At 38.0% G+C, this 26,207-nt stretch overlaps 2 protein-coding genes and 1 pseudogene across 14 annotated transcripts in view; all 3 read right to left on the reverse strand.

Annotated features, from left to right (window-relative positions):
* The window catches only part of SYNRG (synergin gamma), a 58,012-nt gene extending 57,877 nt beyond the window's left edge, over positions 1-135 (reverse strand). For all 12 annotated transcript variants that reach the window (XM_079798074.1, XM_079798070.1, XM_079798075.1 and 9 more), the window contains exon 1: positions 1-135. In XM_079798074.1, the coding sequence (XP_079654200.1) occupies positions 1-77 (77 nt within the window). In that variant the 5' untranslated portion in view covers positions 78-135.
* A 2,001-nt stretch (positions 136-2,136) lies between these two features.
* LOC307114510 (large ribosomal subunit protein eL43-like) lies at positions 2,137-2,400 on the reverse strand (annotated as a pseudogene). Its single transcript has one exon. The product of its transcript is annotated as a large ribosomal subunit protein eL43-like (transcript).
* Positions 2,401-3,129: 729 nt separating this feature from the next.
* On the reverse strand, positions 3,130-24,769 carry DDX52 (DExD-box helicase 52). The gene is made up of 15 exons (XM_079798847.1): positions 21,120-24,769; positions 19,694-19,892; positions 17,837-17,967; positions 17,405-17,590; positions 15,678-15,821; positions 14,863-14,974; positions 13,730-13,802; positions 13,025-13,228; positions 12,789-12,879; positions 9,955-10,077; positions 9,703-9,853; positions 9,465-9,540; positions 7,441-7,512; positions 6,776-6,868; positions 3,130-3,895 (listed from the first exon to the last, which is right to left on the reverse strand). Exons 1-15 carry the CDS (start codon positions 21,204-21,206, stop codon positions 3,838-3,840), a joined length of 1,800 nt encoding a protein of 599 aa, XP_079654973.1. The 5' UTR covers positions 21,207-24,769; the 3' UTR covers positions 3,130-3,837.
* Between the last annotated feature and the right edge of the window lie 1,438 nt (positions 24,770-26,207).

The raw sequence follows: 26,207 nt of genomic DNA on the forward strand, positions 1-26,207 counted from the left end.
CTGCCTCCCCCGGAGGCCCCCGCGCCGGCTCCCGCGGCCCCGCCGCCGCCAGCTCCAGTTCCCGGCCGCAGCGCCATCTTGCTCCGGGCCTGCCTCCGCTGCCGCTCGCCGCCGCCACCTTAAGAGCAGCTGTCAGCTGAAGACAGCCACTTCCGGGGCAAACGGCAGACCCTACCTCGCCGCAGACCGGGCGACGGGGCGGGGCCGTGGGCCCACGTGACCCCCGAGGCCGGGAGAGGGGTGGTGCGCTCTGCTCACGTGACCCGGGCGCCGCTAGGGGGTCCTCCAGGTGCAATTCTAGTTGTGGGACTGATTGGGGCGGTCTCGTGCTCAGCTCCCGGGGAGCTGATTCATTCTCTCACGAGGCTGTTTGGGAGAACCCAGCTGGCAGCAAAGCTGCAAGGCGTCGTCGTCCCTCTTTGGAAAAATCATAATCTTGGTCAGTGGAAAGAGCAGATTGAGTCCTGTTTTTTAAACTAGTGGGTACACGGGTGTTCTCTCATTGTTATTCTTTGCACACAAAGAATAGAAGGATCCAGCACTCTCCACTTCCTCCCTGGAACTCGGCAGCTTTCTTTTGATACCCACCCCCAAAGCTGAAGGTATTTGAAATTTATTTTAGTAAAACAACAAACCCCAATCCACATATAAAGCCTCCAGGGTGCATAACTCTTGTTTGGTTCTGCCATCGTGCCACCCAGTGATCCATTTTCCCTACCCAGGTATGCCTCACAGATAGAGTGGTTGGGTCCAGACCACTGCAATAAAGAGTATGGCAATAAAATGAGTCGTACTCTTTTCGCTGGTGCAGGGTGTTGCCTTCAATTTATATTTAAAAAAACCTCAACTGTGAAGACAGTTAAGTGAAGCACAATAAAACAAGGTGTGCCTGTGGAGAAACTGGTGTTTGGAAAGCAGTCCATAACTAACTAATATATCTGACCATATTTTTACCGTGATTTTTCCTACTCAAACTACTGTAAGTAAAATAAAGTCAAATGTAAACTTTTTCAAGCCCTCAAGCATTTTGCTTACTAGCAAGTAATGGATTAATTATAATTATCTTTCACTCTTGTCTCAAGGCTTTTACAGGTACATAATTTGTAATGTTATCATTTATTGGGCACAAATCACTGGTCAGGAACTTCACTGTATTTTTTGAAATCCTCAATGTCCCTAGGAGTTAGTATTGACATTTTACAGATAGGAAAACCAAGGTTAAAAGTTGTAATTTACTTAAATCATACAGATGCACAGCAGCAGGACAGGGGTTCAAAACTTGGTGTTTGACTTCAAGAAGTCCTTGCTCATTTCACTAGAGCCAACTATTCAATTATCATGCATTCTTTTTTCATAAATTGCCTACTAATTTCATTCCTTGTGCAGATTACTTCCAACTGATAAAGGCGTTAAATTCAGTATTAATCCATTGACAAACCAAGGTGATTACAGGTTTATGGAACTTACTTTTATTTAAGGATGGGTGGTTACACAGAAAATAATGAAGAGGAAGTCAAATGAAAGTATATCAAGGGTCACAGATGTGGTATCTGCCTGAATACTTTGTTTTCTTTTGCCTATAGATCCTTTTATCTGCAAGACTCAGCTCAGGAGGTCAGCCTTCCATGACAATTCCAGTATGGGTTAGATGCCCTCCTGTGATTCCTTATGTCTAACATAGCATATGCCACACTATTTGTTCCTTTACTTTACCCCTAACCACTACACTGGAAGGCAGGGATTGTTATCAAGCCTTGCATTCTGAACCAAATACGTTTAAGGAATATTTGTTGTGAATTTACAACATTTGGCAGTGTTAGGTACTTCTAATCTTGAGACATAATTAGTATTACCCCCAATTCCAAAAATGAAAAAACTGAAGCTCTGAGAAATTAATGAACTTATTCAAAGTCATATAGCTGGCAAATGGGTGCAGCAGTATACCTATCTTCAGAATATAGAATCGACCTGTTAGAACAAAGATCACACTTGTATTTTTTGCACCTTGTAGTAAGAGAGCTCCATTTACATAAATTCTGAAGATGAATAATTTTTGTCCATCTAAAATATTCCAGTTGGGAACCTACCTACCTGTACTGACTCTAGAGTAAAAGGCTAAGAATAAAGGAAATGCTTCTACTGGTCTTTGAATTCCTTCGGTCTTCTGATGGCACTTTACTGTGACAGCAGAAGTGGTTATAGGTCCACGTACCACGAGCTACTGTTTTCATGCAGGAATCTGTACCAGATTCCAGTTCATCTCATCTTGGTTTTGCCACAGGAGCAAGTGTACTTGGCCTGCTGGTTGACTTCAATTTTCTTCACCATTTTCTTAAGGGAGGTGCCATAATGGGTCCCATAGTTACCCATGATTCCGACCCTCTTGGTGTGTTTAGCCATGTGGCCACAAACTGGGTCGGAGCCTAGAGAGGACTGAAGGTGATTTTTTATTCCACTGTACAAATCTATCAACAGAGAAAAATCTAATGGTGAATAGTCTCCATCACTGTATAATCATAATTCTTTCTTTGACTGAGACCTGCTTACTAAATGGACGAAGGGCCATGAAGTCCCAGGAAAGGTAAGATGTAAGAGAATGCAGCCGTAGGTATATCAAGTAATAGGAACATTCTTCCTTATCAGGACAAAACTATCAGTTTTCGAGCAAAGTCATCTTGAATGGAAAGAGATAGGAAAGAGCATGGTTAAATGATGAAAAATGAAGAAAGGGAGAAGCTGGACAACAACATGGTGATTACGGGAGGGAAAGAGGGTAGGGGAAGGTAAGAGAGGGTAAAGAGGTGATAAATGGTGATGGAAGGAAACCTGACTCGGGGTAGTGAACACAATACAATATAGAGATGATATATTATAGAATTATACACCTGAAACCTATATAATTTTATTAACCAATGTCACTCCAATAAATTCTTTAAAAAAATAAATTTAAAATAAAAGGGATAGGCTGACCATATTTTGTAGTTGCAACGTTAAGCAAGTAAAGTATGAGCTACCTTACCAATGAAATATAAGAATATTTAATAGACCAAGGAATTTAAAATCCTAGAGAACTTGAAAACCAGCCACAGAAGAGGCATCTTTTTTTTTTTTTTTTTTAAATATATTTTATTGATTTTTTACAGAGAGGAAGGGAGAGGGACAGAGAGCTAGAAACATCGACCAGCTGCCTCCTGCACACCCCTTACCGGGGATGTGCCCGCAACCAATGTACATGCCCTTGACCGGAATCGAACCTGGGACCTTTCAGTCCGCAGACCGACGCTCTATCCACTGAGCCAAACTGGCTTCGGCAAGAGGCATCTTTTTATTGTGGTTTACACCATAAAAGACCATTAAGAAATAGTAAAATAAAGAGCAGTAGCTTTCTTCTTGGTAGAAACTCTATGTCCATTCAAAAACAGAAACAGACTGAGGTGGGGGGAGAGAGAGCAGGGACATTCAATCTCAAGACTTCACTTTGAACGTTTGGTTCCAAATGTCTCTACAACACACATCACACCTTCCTTCACACTTGAAGGCAAAAGTCCTTATAAGTTCCCCACATTTGGGTATTTCATTTGTAGTATAAGCTTTTGTTCTTCTATAAGAAGCATCTCTCTGGAGCCAAACCACAGAAATGTCAATGAATGTGATTTTCATTGTACAATCATTTAAAAGTTTGACATGATGCACTGAAAGTTCATGATCATTTTTCACCAGAGCCATGTTCTTGTAGTTGACTACAGGTGATTTTAAGATGAAGTATTCCATGTAAACAACATTCATGTTGCGATCATAAAATGATGTTTCTGATACAGCTTTTTTAAAAAAATTTTTTTAGCTTTTGTCTTCAAGAGATACTTTCTTCTTGCTGTTCTGACCAGTGAACTTTTTCCTGTGACAAGAAAGGTAAGAAAAACTGAATCAGAAATTCTAGCTATATGTACTTTCCCAAAGTCTACTAGTTTAATAAACATTGACTAAAACCTGTATAATCAAATATATAAGGCACTGGGAACACAAAGATGCATTAGGTCAGTGGTCACCAACCTTTCAGACCTCACGGACCACCAGTGGCCCACAGACCACCAGTTGGCAACTGCTGCATTAGGTCATTGCCCTTTAGAAAACCACAATCACCTAAGTGAGTCAGAAAGGTCACAATAAACTACACTACACTACAATCCTATATAATAAAAGCGTAATATGCAAATTGACCAAACGATGGAATGACCAGTCACTATGACACACACTGACCACAAGGGGGTAGATGCTCCATGCAGGAGCTGTCCCCTGGTGGTCAGTGTGTGCTGCGGCAGTGGCGGGAGCCTCTCCTGCCTCTGCTGCAGGCAGTTAAGGAGCGAGGGGACTGCAAGAGGGATGTCTGACTGCTGGCTTAGGCCCGTTCCCCCCCACCACCAGTACACAAATCTCGTACACTAGGCCTCCAGTATAGTATAAAAGACAGATTCTGATCCTGACCTAATAGTAAGAGTTCACATTAAGTGCTATTACTGTTATAAGTGCCTTGTATGTTATCATCTTGGATAATCTTCCTAATTTATGAAGAAGATTCTCTTATCCTCATTTTATAGATGAGGAAAATTAAGTAGAGTGGTTGGACAACTTGCTGATCATCACACACTGGTAATAAATATTAGACATGAACCACAACCGTCTGATTTTAGAGTTTGGTGAATGCTATCAACTAAATGTTCACACACAGGAAAAGGAAATACGTTTTGAGAAAATAATCAATGTTTGCATATCATGGTATAGTAATGCAAAGTTCTCAGATGTATATTAGCGCATTTAATCCTCAGTCAATCCCAAGTGGCAGAGTTTGTATTATTTTCAGGTTGAGAAGCTGGGACTGAAGATATGGACGGAAGCGTTATCAGCATAGAGGTATGAGCTGAGGCTACAGGTGTGGATACATCAATAGAGGAACAACTAAATTGAAAAACTAAGCTAGACTCGGATCAGTTCTTGTTTGTGGGCTATGTTAAGAAGTATGGCCTTTAGGCATGCTCTCCCTCTCAGGAGCACACAGGCACCTTTCTCTTCTCCCTCTTCTTCCCCTACTAGGTACAATATCTTTGCTTTTCTCTCTCCTAATCACCAAGGGCCCTTCTTTAGCCTTTGTAACTGGTTTCTTGAACCTACGCAGCCCAGCTGGCTTACTTCTACTACTTCTGTTTAACTTTCTAAATTAACTTTCTCCTTTAATTTGAGAAAAATAATTTAAAAGTATGGCCTTTAATTTATTGTAAAGAAAATGAAAAGAGCATCTTAAGTGTCTAAAGTGACAACATTTATACCGTGTCCTCAAAATCTTAGTGCATCTTTAAGTTTTAATAACTTCAAAAGTATAAATGCTACAAACTGACAAAAATCAACATTTAATTAAGAATTCATGTTTCTTATTAAAATCATCATAGTCACCATCTTATGCTCTAAGTTAATTTTCAACCGTTGTAAAAACTTTCATCAGCTGCTGCTCAGTGCCTAAAATTGCATTTGCAATCCTAGCTTTAACCTCACCCAAAGAACAAGGTTCTAATGCCCACTGAAAGAAAAAGTCTAATGAGAGAGATTAGGTGGCCAAAAAGAAAAAGTCTGAGACACATTAGGTTGGCCAAGCAGAGTGACCTTCTCTACCAGTCCACTAGTCTAAATGTCACCCAGAAACTGCTGCCACAAAAAATTAAAATTAAAAACCTATTAAGAACTCACAAAACTAAGTACAAGAAGATTACTCTTCCTAAGGGATTAAAGCTTAAAACTCACACTTTGGAACACACTGTACTCTCTATATACTTGAACTGAACATTATTCTCACAGTCAATACAAAACATCAGGTAAGATTTTTGTTCCACTTAGAAGGAAAGTGTATTCCAGTGTTCATGTCTCTGTTCACCTTGTTCCTTCTATATGCCTAAATTTTACCTATTCTTAAAGATCGTTGTACTTCCTTGAAACTTTCTGGAACTATACTAATCCACAATGAATTTCCCTTCTCTAAACTTCTATTTTATTTAAAATTTATTCTCTATTTTTTTCCTGCATACAAACTTCGGAAACAAGTCTCATTGCACAGTCATTTGTATAAACTACCACCATCAAGTACCAGCAGGATAAATAGGTACTCATAAATGCCTACATTTCATATATATTATATATTAACGGGTAGTAGTAGAATTTGAGGAGTGTCATTTTCCATAAATAGTGGAAATACTAGTACTGTTCAGAATATATCAGCCTACTATCAAAATATGTTGCTTCCTAGCAATCCTGTATGTATGCTAAAAAAAAATCTATACTTAAAACTCATTCAATGCATCCATACTACTACAGATTTAACCAAAAGTCATACTTTTTATAAGTTTTACAATGTGCTTCAGCATTAGTCTAAGATTATATGAAATCCTGCCCAGAATATAGAGCTTCAAGGAAGACTCCATCAATGTGAGTCCTAACTATTGGCCTCAGTAGCATGTCCTCATGCAAGTTGGGTGGAGATGGTGGGCCGTGCAATTCTAATTTATAGTAAATTGAAATCATGTTTTCAGAAGTGGAAAGAAACAGATTCAAGACTGAATCATCCAAGCTCCCAAATCATACCCCCAACCTAAAATATATTACTTTTATTACAATCTATAACAGACTGTAAACCTATTAATACTACCTCTAAAAATATTATCCTAAGGAAAAGTAATGCCTACTATAACTATATAATGGAAACAACCAATTAATTTTCTCACCATATACTTACCGTTTATCCTTAGCCTTTTCTAAGAAGTATTTTGGAGTTGTACTAATGCTCTCCCTTTGCAATGGCTTCTTAATCATCTTTTTCTTTTGTTTGCTGAAAGTTACAAAGAGAGAAAAGAATTAAATGAAGTATAACTTAATTTAAAAGTTAAAGCTAAAACTAATTTTGATTCTTGTCACAAAATTCATTTTTTATCTGCTCACTGATTTATCCACACTTGTATCCACTTTATATACTACATTACTTAATAGCATTTACAGAGGTAACCCAAAGGGATGGTAAATTCAATCAATTTTAAAGGCAGTGATTATGGCTAAAGTATGTCCCATGTCAGCCTTATATTCTGTGCCAATAAGCATTAGAGTGTGACTTTGGCCAATTAACTGCTTTTTACCAGTTTTATGAACTAAAACAAAATCCAAATATATTTCACTCATATTGAATAATTTTTTTAAAAAATCTGAATACTTAAAATTTCAAGGATGAGAAAACTAGCAAGGTTTAAAAAACATACAGTATTCACAAAAATTTATAAGGAAAATTTTTATCTTAAAATGTCCTAAAAGTAGTAGTATTGTTAAAGCTATGTGTAAGAATGTGAAAGCAAGAATGTATATGCAAAGACAGAGAGAAAGAGAGAAGGTCTGGTAAATTAAAAACTGTACCTTAGTAGTTTTTGGAAACCTTTTATATATTCTGGAACAGGACATCCGGCCTGCTGTATAACATTGGCAACGCTGAAAAAGGTACCCATTAACATAAATTTGTATCTTATCAAACTGATGTTTATGAACTTGCACCCTCTGTACAACACAAGAGGAACAAAACTACACAAGCAAGAAAGTAATCCAGTATTTTAATGTATTATCAATTACCATCAGATGTAACCACATTGGATTACTAACAGAATGATTGATGCATAATTTTAGACAGCAGCTATTTCTGCTCAACATTTATTTTATCAAGCCTTAAAAAGCCTCTAAGTTCAACCTTGGATGAGAAACTGACTGAAGCCAGAGTCAAGCTCACCAGGTAAATCTATTAAATGATAGATTTACTATGGATTTGGCATTGTCTTAAGTTTTTCATGTATAGTAACTTACTCAATCTTCACAACAGCCCTTTGTTTTTAAAAAATATATATTTTATTGATTTTTTACAGAGAGGAAGGGAGAGGGATAGAGAGCTAGAAACATCAACCAGCTGCCTCCTGCACACCCCCCACCGGGGATGTGCCCGCAACCAATGTACATGCCCTTGACCGGAATCGAACCTGGGACCCTCTGGTCCGCAGACCGACGCTCTATTCACTGAGCCAAACCAGTTTCGGCCACAACAGCCCTTTGTAGTATTATCATTATCCCCATTTCTCAGATGAAAAATGGAGGTGCATAGTTACACTGATATGGGGGGGGGGGTGTCATCAAATTCACATGCTTGGAGTTGCTGAGGAAACTTGAGGTGAATCTAGGCGGTTGGAATACATAGTGCCCTACATATGCACATGTAAAAGTCTGCTCAAAGAAAAACCAAGGCTGACAGAACCACAGCTCAGAAGGCCCTGATCAAAATCTTTGCCAAAACAGATAAACTCAAAGTGCAAACTGCTTTCAGCCACAACTCATTTTTTTTTTTTTTTTTAGAGAGTGGAAGATAGAGGGAACAACAGAGAAATATCGATGTGAGAGAAACACATCAATTGGTTGCCTCCAACCAGGGCCCAGGCCGGGGAGGAGCCTGCAACCAAGATACGTGTCCCTGACAGGAATCGAACCTGGGACCCTTCAGTCCTCAGGCTGATGCTTTATCCACTGAGCCAAACCAGCTAGGGCCACAACTCAATTTCAACTGTTAGAAATGTGATGTGTAACCGATTATCACCAGGCTAAATTTTCTGCAGGCAACCAAAATGTAGGAAACTCAACTTCTATATTAGTATCTATGATGATGGGCTAAATTAAAACCCATGATTCTAAAATGATATCTATCATGGACAGAGCGTTGGCCTTCGGACCAAATGGTCTGGGGTTCAATTCCAGTCAAGGGCACGTACCTTAGTTGCAGGCTCCTCCCTGGCCTGGGCCCTGGTCAGGCTCGTGAAGGAGGCAACCAGTCTATGTGTTTCTCTCACATTGATGTTTCTCTCTCTTTCCCTGTCTTTTCTACTGTCCCTAAAAATCAATGGAAAAATATCCTCGAGTGAGGATTAAGAACAACAGCAAATATATATAAATAAAATTATATCTATCAGATGTTACCCAGACCTCAAGAGGCTACAATTGAATAATATTGGAGTGTGCTCCTGGGACTAAATATAAAACTCCATCTGTCCCTAAGAATAATGGAAGGATGCACTATCGTAAGAATCTTGATGGGGATAAAGAGACTCGGGTTAATTTTAAACTATTACTCATTCAAAAACCATAATATTACACTGTTTCAACTGGTGGCTATTGGGAGAATTCTGAGTTATTAGAATTTTGGAATATTTGTTATTATTAACAAATAATCAAAAGGCAAAAATAAGGCCTTTTGTTCATTTTTCCTTTTCTCGTTGCTAAAATTTAGTTGACTACTATAGCAGAATTTTGGACAAAGATATTTTGTAATTATCTGTTAACTGTGTATACATATAAGAATAATGAATCAACGTTGCCAATTAAACACAAAGTTATTTTTCCTAATTTACCTTCTTAATAATGGTTTATCATCTTCAGTGAAAAATGTAACAGCTTTTCCTTTATGCCCTGCTCTTCCAGTTCGACCTAAGAAAAACCAGATCATTAATAAACACTTTTTTGGGGAAAAAAGACCCTCAAGATTCACATATAAAAATGGATTTTTCACAGCACTAAAAAACTGATCATGTTTGTAGGGAATAGCACTGGTGCTAAAATGGATGAGTGTGGAGGCAGCAGACAACTCACCTATCCTATGGATATATTCCACTGAGCTTGTTGGAAAGTCATAGTTGATCACCAAGTTCACACCTTTAAAATCAATCCCTCTGGCTAGCAAGGCTGTACAAATAAGGACCCAGATTTTTCCTGCTCGGAAGCTTTGGACTGTGTTATCTCTCTGGTTAATAGAACATACAGTAAATGTTTTAGTACCACTCTAGGAATGGAAAACATTTTTAAAATTTAGTTATCATTTTGAGAGTATACATCTGACTTTACCTGTTCCTGTGTTCTGTCTGCATGAATAACATCCACATTAATACCTTCATATATGAGCTCATGAAAAAGTTCTTTAGCCCTTTCAATGGACTGAACAAAAACAAGAACAGGTGGATTGAAACCCTAGAAAGAAATGCAATAATCAGTACACATAACCCATAATTAAGAATATAATCACAGTATTTTATACGATTTTAGTTCATAAAAGAATCCAATTCAATTTAGTGTACTTTCATTGCCAAATTTCTAGGACGTGGTCTAATCTGCCTACCTTCCTCATCATCCCTTCTCTATAATGGGTTCTTTCCACCAACTTGAACTGTACTCTCCATCTTGAAAATTCCAATGATCTTGTCTAATTAATCCTCTTTACCTTTCTACAGCAATGGATTCCCATTGCTTGAAATAATAATCTCTCGGCCTCTGTGCCTCCGAACTTTTTTGATTCCATTTAAAATGTAATGACTGTGTTTTTTAAAAAAATATATTTTATTGATTTCCCACAGAGAGGAAGGGAGAGGGAGAGAGAGCCAGAAACATCGATGAGAGAGAAACATCGATCAGCCGCCTCCCGCACACCCTCCACCGGGGATGTGCCCGCAACCAAGGTATATGTCCCTGACCGGAACCGAACCCGGGACCCCTCAGTCCGCAGACCGACGCTTTATCCACTGAGCCAAACCGGCCAGGGCAATGACTGTATTTTTAATTCATTATCTATCCTAACTGTGGATATTCCCCCAAAGCTTAGTTCTTGGTTCTCAGTTCTCTCAATATAATATTTATCTTATTAAAGTCTCAGTTATAAACTACCAGCTCTAAGCAAATGATTTTTACATTTATATCATACCCTGCCTCTCTCTAAATCAACTTTGTATATTTTCAACTGTCTATATTAGGGCTTAATCTTTTTATTTTAGTTCATACACCTTTCAGAATCTAATGAAAGCAATGAAACTTTCTAATAGGCAACCACACATTTACACAAAATTTAACATATAATTTCAGAACGTTCACAAATCTAAAGCTCATGTATAATCCTATGTATCTGTGAAAACCTTGTATTTCCTATTGCTAAACGATACCCTTAAGAATATTTTTAAAACTACACGTAGCATTTGTTATTTGCCAACCACTATTATAAGTACTATATGTGTATTAACTCATTAATACTGAAACAACTGTAAGAGGTAGATATTATTACCCCCATTTTACAGATGAGGAAACTGTGGAATGGAGGTTAATTTGCCTAAAGCTAGGATTTCAACCCAGGTAGTCTGGCTCCAGAGTCAATATTCTTAACCACTCCTGTCGTCACCAGGTACTTGCAAACACTTTTCCTGTTCATCTTCCAACTACTGTTAACCCTCCACTAAGGCTATCTCCTTCATTTATTTCCTCCTTATGTCTAACCAGCCTAACTTAATAGCCTGCTAATTGGTTTCTTTTTTTTTTTTTTTAGATTTTAAAAGAAAATATTTATATTTTAATTTTTCCAATGTCTTACAGTAAAAAATTATGAAAATATGAAATATCATACAGAATTCATTTCATCAAATTTAAATATGATTGCATTTTTAGTAACATTATATTGTTATTTTTAAAGGTACATTTAATTTGGAATATTTTAGGTACTATGCTAATTGGTTTCTTTACTTTCAATCTCTTTTCATTATCATCCATCTTATATACCACTGTTTAATTTTCCTTAAAAATTATGTGGCCACACTCTTCAATAATGTTCAGTGGTTTCTCTTAACTTGATCCTAACTCTCCTGTCCAAACTGATTGTCTTTAATCCCACTATAAATGTTCTCCTTAGGTAACTTCTTCATTGTCTCCAAACACATTCAATGTGTTCAACTCTACCTCTGAAACTTTACAACAACTGCTCCTCCTGCCACTAATACTTCACTTTTTAATCCCACAAATCCTTCAAGGCCCAGATTAGTAGCATTTTCCCCTAACCAATTCAATCCACCCTTATGGCCCCATTATAACTATATGAATGGTTAAGAAAAGCACTCTATAGCCTTTTATGGCACTTTATCACAAACTATCTTACACAAGTGTCTTTACTTTAGCTCCTAAAGAAAACTAAATTCTAGGGGCAGAGCTTAGGATTTATATTTCAATAGCCTCCCCTCAACCCTTCAGTATGTAGTCTTTTAACTATCGCTTCTATTCAATATACACTGAGTGGCCAGACTATTATGATCTCTGAACGCATAATAATCTGGCCACTCAGTGTATATATATTTTAGAGGCCTGGTGCATGAATTCGTGCATGGGTGGGGTCCGGCCAGCCTGGCCAAGGGGAGGGGACATGGGCAGTTGGCCGGCCTGCATGCTGGTCGAACTCCTAGTCGAGGGGACAATTTGCATATTAGCCTTTTATTATATAAGAGGATATACACTGAGTGGCCAGATTATTATGCATTCAGAGATCATAATAATCTGGCCACTCAGTGTATACTGAAGGGATACAAACAGAAAATTGTCCTACTCATTCTACAATGCCCCAGTTCAATAAGAAAGCAGCAGAGGGACTGGAGGGGAAGGGGACAGGAGATGCAGGAAGCAGATACATATGCAAATGTGGAAAAAGGCTTTCAGGGCATCACGTAGGTCTTTTCCTAGCTTAACCCGAGCTGGGAATAGAAAGCTTACTATATTTGAACAGTGGAACCTCTCCTCCTTAGGAGAAGAGCTAGCCCAAAGTGCTTGACAATTTACCAATGGATTAGTAAGTATGATATAGGAATAGTGCTCAGCCTCCCACTAATAATATAAGGCTTAGTGAACTTTATAAAAAAGTTTATTTGGAAATATACCTTTTTAATAAGTTCTCTCATGGCTAGAAGTTTTCCCGTTTCAGATCCAACAAAGAGTAGTTCTTGCTCTACAGTCTCTACTGCAGAATTCCTGAGAAGAAAACATACCTTATAGTTTGCAAGAGCCAATTTTTGCTTCCCTCCACCCAAAATTCCAAGTAAATGAAACAAACAAACAACCCCCCCCCAAAAAAAAAACCACAAACAAACAAACTGGGATAATGCAGAACAATTACCTTGCTCCAATGGACACAGTAATGACATTGTCCAGGTTGAGTTTGCACCACTGCTCAACATCATATGCAAAAGTTGCACTGAACATAGCTCTTTTGACCTTGTGGGATGTGCAGGCCAGGAAAATAGAAGCCAGCTGGTCTCTGAACCCAGTTTTGCCATCTTCAAATAGTTTATCTGATTCGTCTACTACCAACCATTCAACACTAAGAAATAACAAAACAACTTGTGGGTATTAAACTAGAAGATCCAAGACATTTCACTAAATTGTGGGGACACATGAAGAAGTCAAACCATAATGCTGCTTCTCAGACCCACATATCATTATCACAAAAAGGTACAAGAAAAATAAGCAGGGAAAGGTAAAGTAAGATAAACATAAATTAATGTAACTATGCCATTAGCCTCAAAGATATGAAGTTCCACTAGCAAAAAACAGAGATCCACATAAACCTTATAAACTCCATCACCACTGCTGAAAATCTACGGGAATTCTGTGCTAACTGCTTATCAGAATCTGAGACTTTCTTCCAGACCAGATAGTTATTTTCCTGTGAGTTTAATGAACACCATTATTCTCAGCACCAACATTTACTGAAAGCTGGTAGGTAGTAAGCTCCACAGGGCAACAATACAAGCAATTGAGGACAAAATATAATCAACTAAAAGAAAAGCACATATAAAAGACATTAAAATATCATCTGTACCTTGTTAAGTCTATTCCTGGAGGATCTCGTTTTAATAAATAGATTAGTCGATTTGGAGTAGTTACAAGAATATCTGCAGGAAAAACAAATGGTACAAATTGCAAAGACAAGTTTCATCCCTCTTGAACTAGAAAATTAAGGCTTCTGAATTTTCAGTTAATAACCTGAAGTGGGGAGAGGAGGCAGTGGTCATACTCACTACACCATCTCAAACGTTCTTCCCTGTCAGTAAGTAACATACATATTTTTTTTATCCATCCTAGCACAAACTAGTATATCCCTTCTGTATTATTATATTTGATTTGCAAACACTATAATCCAACAGCTTGATTTTCAAACATTTTTTTCAAGGAAAATCCTTTTCTATCATTATTTTTTTAATCCTACCCAAGCATATGTTTGTTTTTATTGATGAGAGAGAGAGAAAGGGAGAGAAAGATCAATGTAAGAGAGAAACATCAATCAGTTGTCTCCCTTATGCACCCTGACCAGGTATCGTATCTGCAACTTGGGTATGTGCCCTGACTGGGAATGGAATCCAAGACCTTTTGGTGTACGGGATGATGCCCCAATAAACTGAGCCATACTAGCCAGGCCAGGAAAATCCTTCTTTAAATGAAATTTTACTCAGGAGCTCAAGATACAAGATAGGTAAAAAGCAGATTCTCTGACTGATATAAGGGTAGGGATATAAGCTATTCTTGTCAACAGAGTATTTCCATGCATTTAGTATAGAGGATTTCTCAACCTCAGCATGTTGACATTTTGGACCAGAAAACTCTTTTGTTGTAGGGGGCCGTCTTGTACATTGTAGGATGTTTAACAGCATCCCTAGCTTGTGCCCACTACAGATTAGTAGCACCCTGTCCCAGGTGTGACAATTTAAAATGTCTCCAGATATTGCCAAATATCCCTGAAGGGTGAGGTGGGGGTGGAGGGCAAAATGCCTTTGGTTGAGAACCACTAGTATATATTTATATAACTACTGGATGGGAGCAGGGAGATCTCTTTTAGCTTCTTTAAAAATCAAATTATATGCATGACTGTACTTTAAGAGCTCTTAGGTGTCAATTAGGATATCTGTAATTTCTAAATCCCCTTCATGCTCTACAACTCAAGCACGAATCCCTTACCAAACTTCTTAGATGATTTTGATCCAAATTTCTTGGCTGCAATTGCTGCTTTGTGGATCATGTGTATTCTGAATCCCATTCCCTCAGATATTTTTACTAACTCTCGGTGAGTCTAAAACAAAAAATGATAAAAACATCATCTTCTAAAATACTTGAATAAGATGTATAATCTCATTTACATTATTAAAAAAATAAGTCCTTTACAACTCCATAAATATCTGAAATTTAACCTGTAATAATGTGTAGATTAACCTGAAATCTCAGCAGTTTGGAACTTCAATGCCTAGATTAACCTGAAATCTCAGCAGTTTGGAACTTCAATGCCTAGTAAGATTCAGTAGTTTCTTCAGGTCTAATAAACGATTTTCAACAGAAAAAAACAGAACTCATCCAATCTGTTACTTATTGTTTTTAGAATATAGTACTATTATAAAACTATTTCATACTTGGCAAGTATTTCACATTAAGCACATGGAGGGTGGAGCATATGATTGTATAGTTTTACTTTCTCAAAAACTTAGATGAGTTTTCATTTTTCTAGGTGAGAAAAATAGTTTAGAGTGACTGTATATTATAGTAGCCTATCAACTTCAAGGATCTTAGAGCATTCACCAAAGAAGTACAAATGTTAATATCGTGTTTTAGAAAATATTTCCCCATATGCAATAAGACATAGAAATGGGCTCTGTACAGAATAGCTGACCTGACAAAAGACACAGGCCTTACTCTTTTGAGACCTTTCTGTTACCCCCAAATAAGGAAGATGACTGAACCAAACACCAAAACACATCCTCTTCAGAAGCGAGAGGTCATACCTGGCTGGCAAGTTCTCGTGTTGGTGATATAATCAGGGCTCTGAAGCCTTTATTTGTGGGTTGTTTCAGTTGCATTAAAATGGGAATGCTAAAAGCCAAAGTCTTTCCAGAACCAGTAGGAGCAGAAGCCAGAAGTTCTCGACCCTAAAAACAGAGTATATTAAGTTAACCAGTGATCAAATAATGCTCTCAGCCATACAAATAATAAAAATATATGTGATAAATCCAATCATTCATGTTCTCATCACTCTTCTAACTTCTCTTATATTTGCTGTTCTAACATTATCCACCCCTGCCACTACCATCACAATGGAGTTTCTGAGCACTGCCACTGACATCCATTTGAACTGGGTAAAGAATGTGGATAACTAAAATCCAAAGATAATTTTCAACCTCAATTATTTCCATTAGTTCAATTGTTCTTTCCCACTAAACTCTTTATCAATGCAAAATTACAAAACCAACATTTTGTGCTGATATCCGTACTCCTCAATCCCTAGGGAAGGTTTTAACAAGTAACAAAATGGCTGAAAGAAAAAGTGGCCAAAAAAAAAAAGAAAGAAAAGAAAAAGTGGCCATAACCTGAGTGACAGAGCAATTAACAGGTGACAATCTTCAGTAAGTCACTGTGATTTTTAAAGCTTTAAGCTAAAATCATGACAGAAATAATCTTAAATGAAAATTAAAAGCAAAGTTACTATGAATCAACAACATAATTCAAATGTATTTTCATTTCAGTTCTCAAAGAAAATGAAAAGGACCAGTATGGTCTCCTAGAACTACCAGAAATGAAGGCCATCTTGGTTTTGTAGGGGGAAAAGGTAGCTATCATCACTACCAAAAGAAACCTTAGAAAAACTTAATTTCCAAAAATCTAGGTTAACCCATACATCTATCAATAGGTGAATATGCAAATTGTGATACATTCATACAACAGACTATACTCAGTAACAAACTACTGATATATGTAACATGGATGAGTCTCAAAAACAGTATGCAAAGTGAGAGAAACCAGAAATGAAATAATGAATGATTCCACTTATATGACATGCTAGAAGAAGCAAATCTAATATATGGCAATAGCAATCAGTACAGTGGTTACCTCCGGGCAGGGGTGGAGTGAGGACAGAATGGAAAGGGCACAAGAGAATTTTCTGGGGCAATAAAAATGTTACATCTCTTCATTGGGGTGATCGTTACAGAGGGTATGCATCATTGAAACTCACTAAACTGTACACTTAACTATGTATTTTATTGTATATAAAGTATACTTCAATAATAAAAAAGCATTGAGGAAAAAACAGTCAGGTTAGTACAAAAATTCTGTATTTCTGAAATAGTTCCTGGAAATTATAAACTAAATCATGGATGAATAAACGGAACATAGTCTCTCAGAGTGTTTACACTAGAGTAAAAGGAAAAGATAAATATAATTAGTGCAAAAACACAGTAGTGTGAAGTATAAGACAAATGTTGCAAGAAAAAGAACACACTAAGTACCATGGAGACTTGGGTAATGGGGGAGCAATGGTAAATGAAAAAGATCTCATCTAGCTGTAGTGATCAAGACAAGTTTTCAAAAGCACAGGCATTGGAGATGGACCTTAAAAGCAAGGTACAGATTTCAACAGGGGGAGGAATAAGGTAGAAAGGAAGATTTCAAAGACGGAGAAAAGAGAATAAGCAAACACTGGAATGTCAGAGGCATTCTAGACCTTCACACTCACATGCAGCATAACTGGAATGGCTTGCATTTGGATTGGTGTAGGTGTCTGGAAACCTGAATCTAGAATGTTCTGAAGCAGTCGAGAATTGATTTTATATTCTAGTTCAAGTTGCTGAAATGTAGCAATTGGGTCAGGAAGATCTGTTCCTTGGATGTGAATTTTGTGTTTATTCCGCAAGAAGTTTATCTGAAAAATACAGTCAAGGAGTCACTATGGATATGGTAAAAAATACTGTCAGATGTTATAAAGCAACAGTCTAGGATAAGTTTTAGTAGAATATAAAACACTTTGCTTTAATTTTTCATTAAAGTAAAACTCAAACTAATTAATCTTCTATCTTAACAAAACCATACTTACTTTTACCACAGAGTAACCCAAGGACAGTAAAAAAAGTCATTAAGTAAGAAATTGGGGCTAAGACATTTTTCTAACCTTTTCTTTTCTGATATGCTCCAACTTTCCTGAAGTTAGTTTATTTTCTTTTTTAACCTTTTTATCTTCAATTTTTGCTTCCACAGATGATATCCACTGTATGGTAGGACCTTCTTCTTCTGAAGTAATTTCTAAAATAATTTTTAATAAATTAAAAGATTTTAAGTGCAACATTCTAGAGTGTAGCAAACAGGCCCTACCTTCACACAAACAAAAGACAGTGCTTGTTGCAACTAGATAAAAGAAAGTATAGTAACTGGAAAGGAGAGGCAGGTTCTATATTGATAAAGCCAGAGTTCTGAAGCTCATTCTCTTCCTTTTGTTAGTTACTTCAGCTGTGTAATATGTAGATGACGCTACACTTGAAAACAAGAGATTAGTTGGGAAACTACTTAAACAAAAAGAGGTTTCAATGAGGCAGCCAGCTTTTTTATATCCAAACACCAACTAGATAGAAAATAAATAGGATGAAAGAAAATAATTCACTTATAATAGCAATGAGCGCAACACAGTACTTACGGACTATTCAATATAATAAAGATAGCAATTCTCACTAAATCTATAATTAACATTAGTTTAATGAAAAGTAATGACAGCACTGTTTTGGTAACTGGAATGGCTAACTTTAAAGTTTATATGGGAAGATAAATATGTAAAATAACCTAAAAATTCTAAGAAAAGCAATGAGCAAGGATTACTTTTGGAATTTCTTTTTAATTTTTTTCAACTTCACTGAGGTAAAATAGACATACAATAAATTTAAAGTACACAATTTGAGGAGTTTTGACATATGTACACACGTGTTAAAACATCCATATTCAAGGTTATTTACATCACCTCCCCGAACTTCCTTGTGGTGCCTTGTAATGCATTGCTCCATTCTTAGGCAACCACCCCTTTGCTTTCTGTAAACGGTAAACTAGTTTGCTTTGCTTGAAATTTTATATAAATGAAATCAGGTAGTATGTACTAAATTTAATCTGGCTTCTTTCACTCAAGATTGTTATTTTGAGATCCATGTTGGAGCATGTATCAATAGTTTTTAAATTTTTATTTATAGATAGCATTTTATCATATGGATATCTTTCCCCTATTGAACAGCATTTTGATAATTTCCAGTTATTACAAATAAAGTCACTATGAGCATCTGTATTTCTCTGATTGGCGGTATTGTGTAGTTATTTGTGAGGGCAAAGGTTGTCCTTTCTCGTGGGTAAATTCTAGGAGTGAAACAGGTGGGTCATATGGGAGATGCATGTTTAACTTAAAAAATAAAGTTCTTTGTCAATTTCTACAAACAAAGACTACTGAAATTTTAATTGGGTTTGCACTGATAGAACCCTTTAGGGGGAAAATATTCAGTTGCCTAATCAATAAACATGGTGTGCCACACCACTCAACCAAATTTTGTAAAGTGTTATAAGGCCATAATAATTAAAACAAGCTGGTACTGGTGTATGAATACAGAAATATAAATCAATGAATTAGGACAGAGCCAAAGATAGACCAAATATACAAGTCCCCCTCCCCCACTTATCCACAGGGGAAATGTTCCTAGGCCCCCAGTGGATGTCTGAATTTTTCCACTTAACATATTGGGACTGTGGTTGACTGCAGGTAACTGAAACAGCAGAAAGAAAAACCACAGATAAGGGGGACTACTGTATATGGAAAACACGTTTACAATAAAAGCTGCATTTAAATCTTTAGTGTAGCAATATTTGTAATAAATACCTGGAAAGACCTGAATGCCATCAACTGATAAATGACTGCATATTACTTGACTTGTACCATAAGCTTACACTATTTTCACAATTGGAAAAAATTAAAGAGAAAAGACAGAAATCAAGGACTAACCTGGAGACATTCTCTTCCTCTTCTTCTTGTTCTGCTCCCTCTTCCTTTCAGTTAGGCTCTCTTCTTCTTTCGCTTCATTTTGGAGCTCCTGATTCGTTCTGGATTCTCCACATTCACCTGGGACAGACTTCTTGTTTCCAAAAAAGTCCAGTCCCCGCAGCACCTCTGAAGAATCAAAGTCATATTTCCTTTTTCCTACCTAAACACAAAATATTTAAAGTGAACTCCACAGAATGGCATTCCTTTCACCCAAACAGTATTAGCAGTAAGGGGATGGGTCCAAGGACTCGCCATCTTTTTTACACTTTCACCAAATATCTGTTGCACTGATAAATGTGTTTGGGCAAATGAAATCCAAGATTGTACCTTTTCTGACTTTATAACAGTAATAATAACCAATAGCAACAAACACATATGCTTATCAGCATAATACTTGTATGCTGTTAGGCAGATTTCTAAACATGTTTATATATATTACATTACATTCTTCAACAACCCTATGAGGTAAATAGCAACATTACAAATGAGAAAATCGAGGCATTAGGTTAACTTGATTTGGACCCAAATAATATGGCTCCAGATTTCAAACTCTTAATAACTACACTATACCGCCAGTCAGAGAAATAAGAAACACACGTGTCGCACACTCACACAAATGTCCCTAGTCCCAATATCAAGATTTTCCACAATTGGGCCCCAACTACTCCCGATTTATCACTCACTACTTCCCTATATAAGACCTCCCGTTTCTAAACCTTTCTTCTCATTTGGTTAAATAACAAGCTACAGGAGTGCGGGATTAAAAAGAACCGTGTCCACTAACGTTACACTGAGTGGCCAGATTATTATGATCTCTGAACGCATAATAATCTGGCCATTCAGTGTCTTTGTATCTCAAATGGGTACCAAAAGTATTCTAGACTTTTGCTGGAGATCAACCACCTATTTGCCCTGAGCTTTCTATCAGCCAGTGCAAAGGGGAAAACCGATCAGGTGCACGGTTTATAGTATCTTTGATATCAAATAAATGAGGTACTCAAGAGAAGTGCACTGAGTGGCCAGATTATGCGTTCAGAGATCATCATCATCTGGCCACTCAGTGTAGATGCATGCCAAGCCAAACCCGAGAGGTTTATAATGAAAGAATCTGTTCTCTCCGCTTGGAGTTGTTCCTGTTTTAGGATGGGGGTGCGAGGAGCCACCCAACTTGATCGACGGCCAAGCCCAACTAAATCTACAAAAAGAATGAGGAAAGAGTGAACTTGGAAAGCGGGTCCGGACTAGGTAAACGGGACGCCACAGGAGGGGGAAAGGCCCCACAGCCTGGCCACGGGCCCTCCGAGTGCAGGCTTCCCCCGCAGCCAGTTCACTCCCGGGCTCCTGCTCCTTCTCAGCGCCTCCGGCTTCTGTCCTCCTGGCACCGTACCTGGAACCGGGCTGCGTCCGCCGAGAAGCGCCTCACATCGAACTTGGCCCCGGCACCGAGCCGGCGAAAGAGATCGTGCGCATCCATCTTTACCCAGAAAGCTCTGCGGCCCCGCAGCGCCTGCGCAGAGGCCCTCTCCCAGGAGGCCTTGGGCTAGACCGTGAGTGGGCGTGGTTCTGGGGGGGCGGAGCCTGGCCGGAGCGAGCGACTAGTTCGTTTTGGTCCTGTAACGCTGTGTGCCCTAGAGTCCACCGTTATTCATTTGTTCTTTCAAAATATATTTATCAAGAACCTCTTCTGCAGAACACTGATCTAGACTTTTAGGGATACTTGGGTGAACCACTTCAAGTTACTCCCTTCAGGAGGATCAACGTTTTAGTGGGAACAGAAGATATTGCTAACAAATAAGGAAGATAATTTCCGAAAGTGAGAAGTGCTATTGAAACAAATAAAGCAGTGTCACTGGTAGAGAAAGGGGAGGGGAGCTACGTTTAGGCCTACTATTCAGGTTCGTAATGATGGAGTGATATGTGAGTGAAGAGCAGGCAGCCTTTCCCAGGTCTGGGAAACAGCATTCCAGATGGAGCAAACACAGGTGTGCAGAAGGGAAAGGCTGGAACATGGAGGATACGGAACGAAGGCCAGGGCGACTGGAGAAAAGTCGCAGTGAGGAAGTGTGGCTCTGATAAGGTTGGAGGGACAAATAGAAACCACATCTCATAGAATCTTATAACACGGTCAGAGTAAGGAATCTGGATTTTAATCTAAACAGGCTGGGAAACTTTCAAAATGTTTTGCTGAGAGAGCAGCTCAGTAAAACGCAGGTAGCAAGAGATTTAGCTTATTGAATTTAATTTTTTTCATTGCATATGTACTGTACAAAATTATTTACTTGTGCATTCCCTCTCCCCCTTCTAGAATGAAAGACCATAAGCTCAGGGGTCTAACATCCTTCGCTGCTGTGTCCCCATCTCCAGTGTTCTCTCAATAAATATTTGATGAATGAATGAGCAAATATTTTATAAAAGATTACTCTGGCTATTTGGAGAATGGACCATAGAAAGGGTAAGAATGGAAACAAGGAGGCCAATCAAAGTAGAAATTGTGATGGTGCTTTGGCTTAGGGTGGTATCTCTGCTGATGAAGTTAAATGGGTAGATTTGAGATATTTTGGAGGTAGAGCTAAATGCACCTAATGCATTTCATGTAGAGATGGGGTAAAGAGAGAAAAATATCACTCCTAGGTTATTGGCTTGAAACCCTGGGTAGATGGCATGCCATTTACTGAGCTAAGAAAGAATAAGGGAATAGTAACGTTTTTGAGAGGATGAGGAATAGGGGGTGGGGGTGTGTGGAATCAATTATTATGTTTTGGATATGTCAAGATGCCTACTTGACTTTAAGTAGAGACATCCAAGTAGATAGTTGGATCCATGAGTCTGAAGTTCAAGAAGGTCAGGTCTGAAGAAATAAATTTAGGAGTCATCAACATATAAATGTACAATGGAGTAACATCAAACAAGCATTTAACTTATTAAAATCGAATTATACATACCAGCTATATATAACATACTCCACTTGGGTAAGTTACTTCTCTAAATTTTAATGTTATCAATCTCATTTCAGCTTTGCTTCTTCTAAATATGGACCTTTGTACATATTTTTCTTTCTTCTTAGAATGTCCTCTTCTCATTTTTCTCCATGGCAAAATCCTTATATTCTTCAAAACTCAGTTTATATGTCATCTCCTCTGCACAGCTTACCCTGAATGTCCCCTCCTTGACATAGCCCATCTTTTTTCTGTGGTTTCTCCTGCCACTTTGTAAGTACCTCTATTTTAGCACTTTTCCTATTGCATTATATTTATGTTTCCATGTCTGTTTTACACCAGACTTTGAGCTTTTTGAGGGATGAGCCTATATCTCATTTATCTTCATATTATGTTTGCCTAGCATGGAGTCTGTTTCATATAGTAAGCAGTTAATAAATCTTGTTGAATTAATGAAGTGAAATAAAATAAACAAAAATCCCTGAAACTGCCAACCTTGTGGATTTAGGAAAGGATCTATGTCTTTTGCTTGGTACTTTGTAATAAATTTTGGCTGAATGAATGAAGTCAAATGGAAACAGACTTGTATCATTTCTTACCTTGGTAATGTCCAGATGACTCATTAAGGGACCATTTCCTCTTCAGGACAAAACAATTAGAAACTATCGTCAGTAAAAGTGGCAAGGAATTGAGTCATGGGTTTGTATAACTGGAATTTCTCCAAAAACCAGTATGGTCTGATTGGTAGACACACATGGTTTCTCAACTGTAGCAAGTGAGAACACAAGGTCTGTCTAACGCTACAGTGGGAGCTATTCGGGATATTTTGTTGCTGTGAACACAGCGATCACTCCATACTCTCAAAATATGTTTTTGAGAATCTTTCTCTCCTCCACTTCCTGCCCATCATTTAACAAACTCTGTTGTTGTTTTGTACAGCATGCTTGGCATAAGCTAGGGTCTAGGGATGAAGAGGGAGATTAGACACAGCCTTTGCTCTCAGGTAGCTTAAAGTCTACTACGGACAGAGAGCTCTTTTTTCAAACGGAGCAAGAAAATTCTCTAGGCACTGTGGTATAAATTATAGGAGGTAAGGGATTAGTCACTCTGTGGTGGAAGGATGAGCTGGGCTTGGTGGAAAGTTAGGAAAGCTTTGTAGAGGAGAGAAAGCTTGCACACCCTTAAAAAATGAGATGTTGACAAATTAGACAAGACAGATAACGCTATTCTAAGTAAAGGGAGCAGTAGCAACATATGTAAGGAGGCATGAAAAAAAAATCCTGTGGTGTTTGGGATCTACTAGTGATTCTGCAAAGCTGAGAGCAGATGATGTAGCAACAGGTAGAGCTGGACAGCTGGGTAAGGACTACTCCCATACACGGTATGGGTACACCAAAAAGTTTGATTTGATCTTGTAGGTATTAGGCGCCATTAAAGGATGTTAAGCCAGTGACATAAACAGTTTTCAATGTAAAAAGATCACTTCAGCAGCAACATGGAAAGGAGGCAAGTCTGGAGATAGGGAGGCCAGAAGAATATTGTGTTAGGGTCGCTGGAGGAGGAACACACGAGGCCAAAAAGGGTGAAGAATTTAACATATTGTAGTAGTAGTCTAGTGAGGAAAGAAGGCAGTAGTAAAAGGAAAGAGGAGAAGGGGACAGGGCATTGAGGTGGTAAAGTTGATAGGACTCCCTTCGTGACTGACTGTAGGAAGACAGGGAAATGGAGAAACCTAAAACAATTCCCAAGTCTCAAACTTAGGTGACTGGGTGAGGGTAGCTCTGTTCATGTAGATGGGGAATATTGGAGAGCTAGGTTTGCATGAGGACAATAGAGTAAGTTGAGTTTGAGATTTTCTGTGGGACATTTGAATGGAATTTCTAATGATCATTTGAAAATAGGAATTCTTTTTACTTTGAAAAGGGAGGTATAAAATTAGAGCTCACAGCTTCGGGGCTAATTAAAGTAAAGGGTGATTGGTTATAGATTTTTTTAAACCCATCAGTCCTTCACACTTAGACAAAAATCTCACTTTTCCTGGGTCTAAGTTTTCAATATCTCAAAATTCACTAATACTCTATCTAATACTTTAGAAATCCAAATTCTTTTAAAAAAATATATTTTATTGATTTTTCACAGAGAGGAAGGGAGAGGGATAGAGAGCCAGAAACATCGATGAGAGAGAGACATCGACCAGCTGCCTCCTGCACACCCCCACCAGGGGATGTGCCCGCAACCAATGTACATGCCCTTGACCGGAATCGAACCTGGGACCTTCCAGTCCGCAGACCGACGCTCTATCCACTGAGCCAAACTGGTGTCGGCTAGAAATCCAAATTCTTACACTTTGTTCAATGCAGCATTATTTACAATAGCCAAGATATGGAAGCAACCTAAGTGTCCATCAATAGACAAATGGATGAAAAAGTTGTGATATATATATATATATATATATATATATATATATATATATATATATATATACACACACACACACACACACACACACACACACAATTGAATATTACCCACAAAAAAGAATGGAGCCTTACCATTTGCCACAGCATGGATGGAACTAGAGGATATGCTAAGTGAAATATGTCAGACAGAGAAAGACAAATATCATGTGATTTCACTTATATGTGGAATCTAAATAAAAGAAACAAACAAAACAGAAAAACTCATAGATACAGTAAACAGATTGATAGTTGCCAAAGGGGAGGTTGGGTGGCTGGGTAAAAAGATGAAGGGATTAAGAAGTACAAATTAGAGTTACAAAATAGTCACTGGATGTAAAGTACAGCATAGGGTATATAGCCAATAATATTGTAATAATTACTTATGGTGCCAGGTAGGTACTGGAAATATCGGGGGGACACTTTGTATAGTATAGGATTATCGAACCACTATGCTGTAAACCAAAACAAAATAATATTGAATATAAACTGTAACTGAAAAATAAAAAGAAAAGTTCTTATACTTTTGAACATTTTTTTGGCCATCAAGAATCAATAGAGTACATTTTTCATGTTTTAATGTAAGTATAATGCCAAGTAAATGTAACTACTCAGATATTCTTGTAATCAGGACTGATTTCAAGCAAATGTTTTCAGAACCAAAGCTCACCTCACGGTGGCACTCCGGTATTGTCAGAACCGGCTCTGCAATCATCTTACTAACCTCTAAGTGGACATTGAAGTAAAGAGTTAGTATGAATTGCTGGTCCATAGACTCCACAATTAAACTTCCTGGAGAGAATTTACAGGGGAGGATATGCTATGCTGCACTTAAAAAATATTTTTTTATTGACTTCAGAGAGGAAGGGAGGAGAAAGAGATAAAAACATCAATTATGAGAGAGAATCATTGATAGGCTGCCTCCTGCCCACCCCCTCCCGACTGGAGATCAGCTCTCAATCCAGGCATGTGCCCTGACCGGGAATCGAACGGAGACCTCCTGGTCCATTAGGTCGATGCTCAATCACTGAGCCACATTGGCAGGGCCATGCTGCATTTTTAATTCAATCTGCATGATTCTAA

Source organism: Cnephaeus nilssonii (assembly GCF_951640355.1).
Source record: "Cnephaeus nilssonii genome assembly, chromosome: 19".
Classification (NCBI taxonomy): domain Eukaryota; kingdom Metazoa; phylum Chordata; class Mammalia; order Chiroptera; family Vespertilionidae; genus Cnephaeus; species Cnephaeus nilssonii.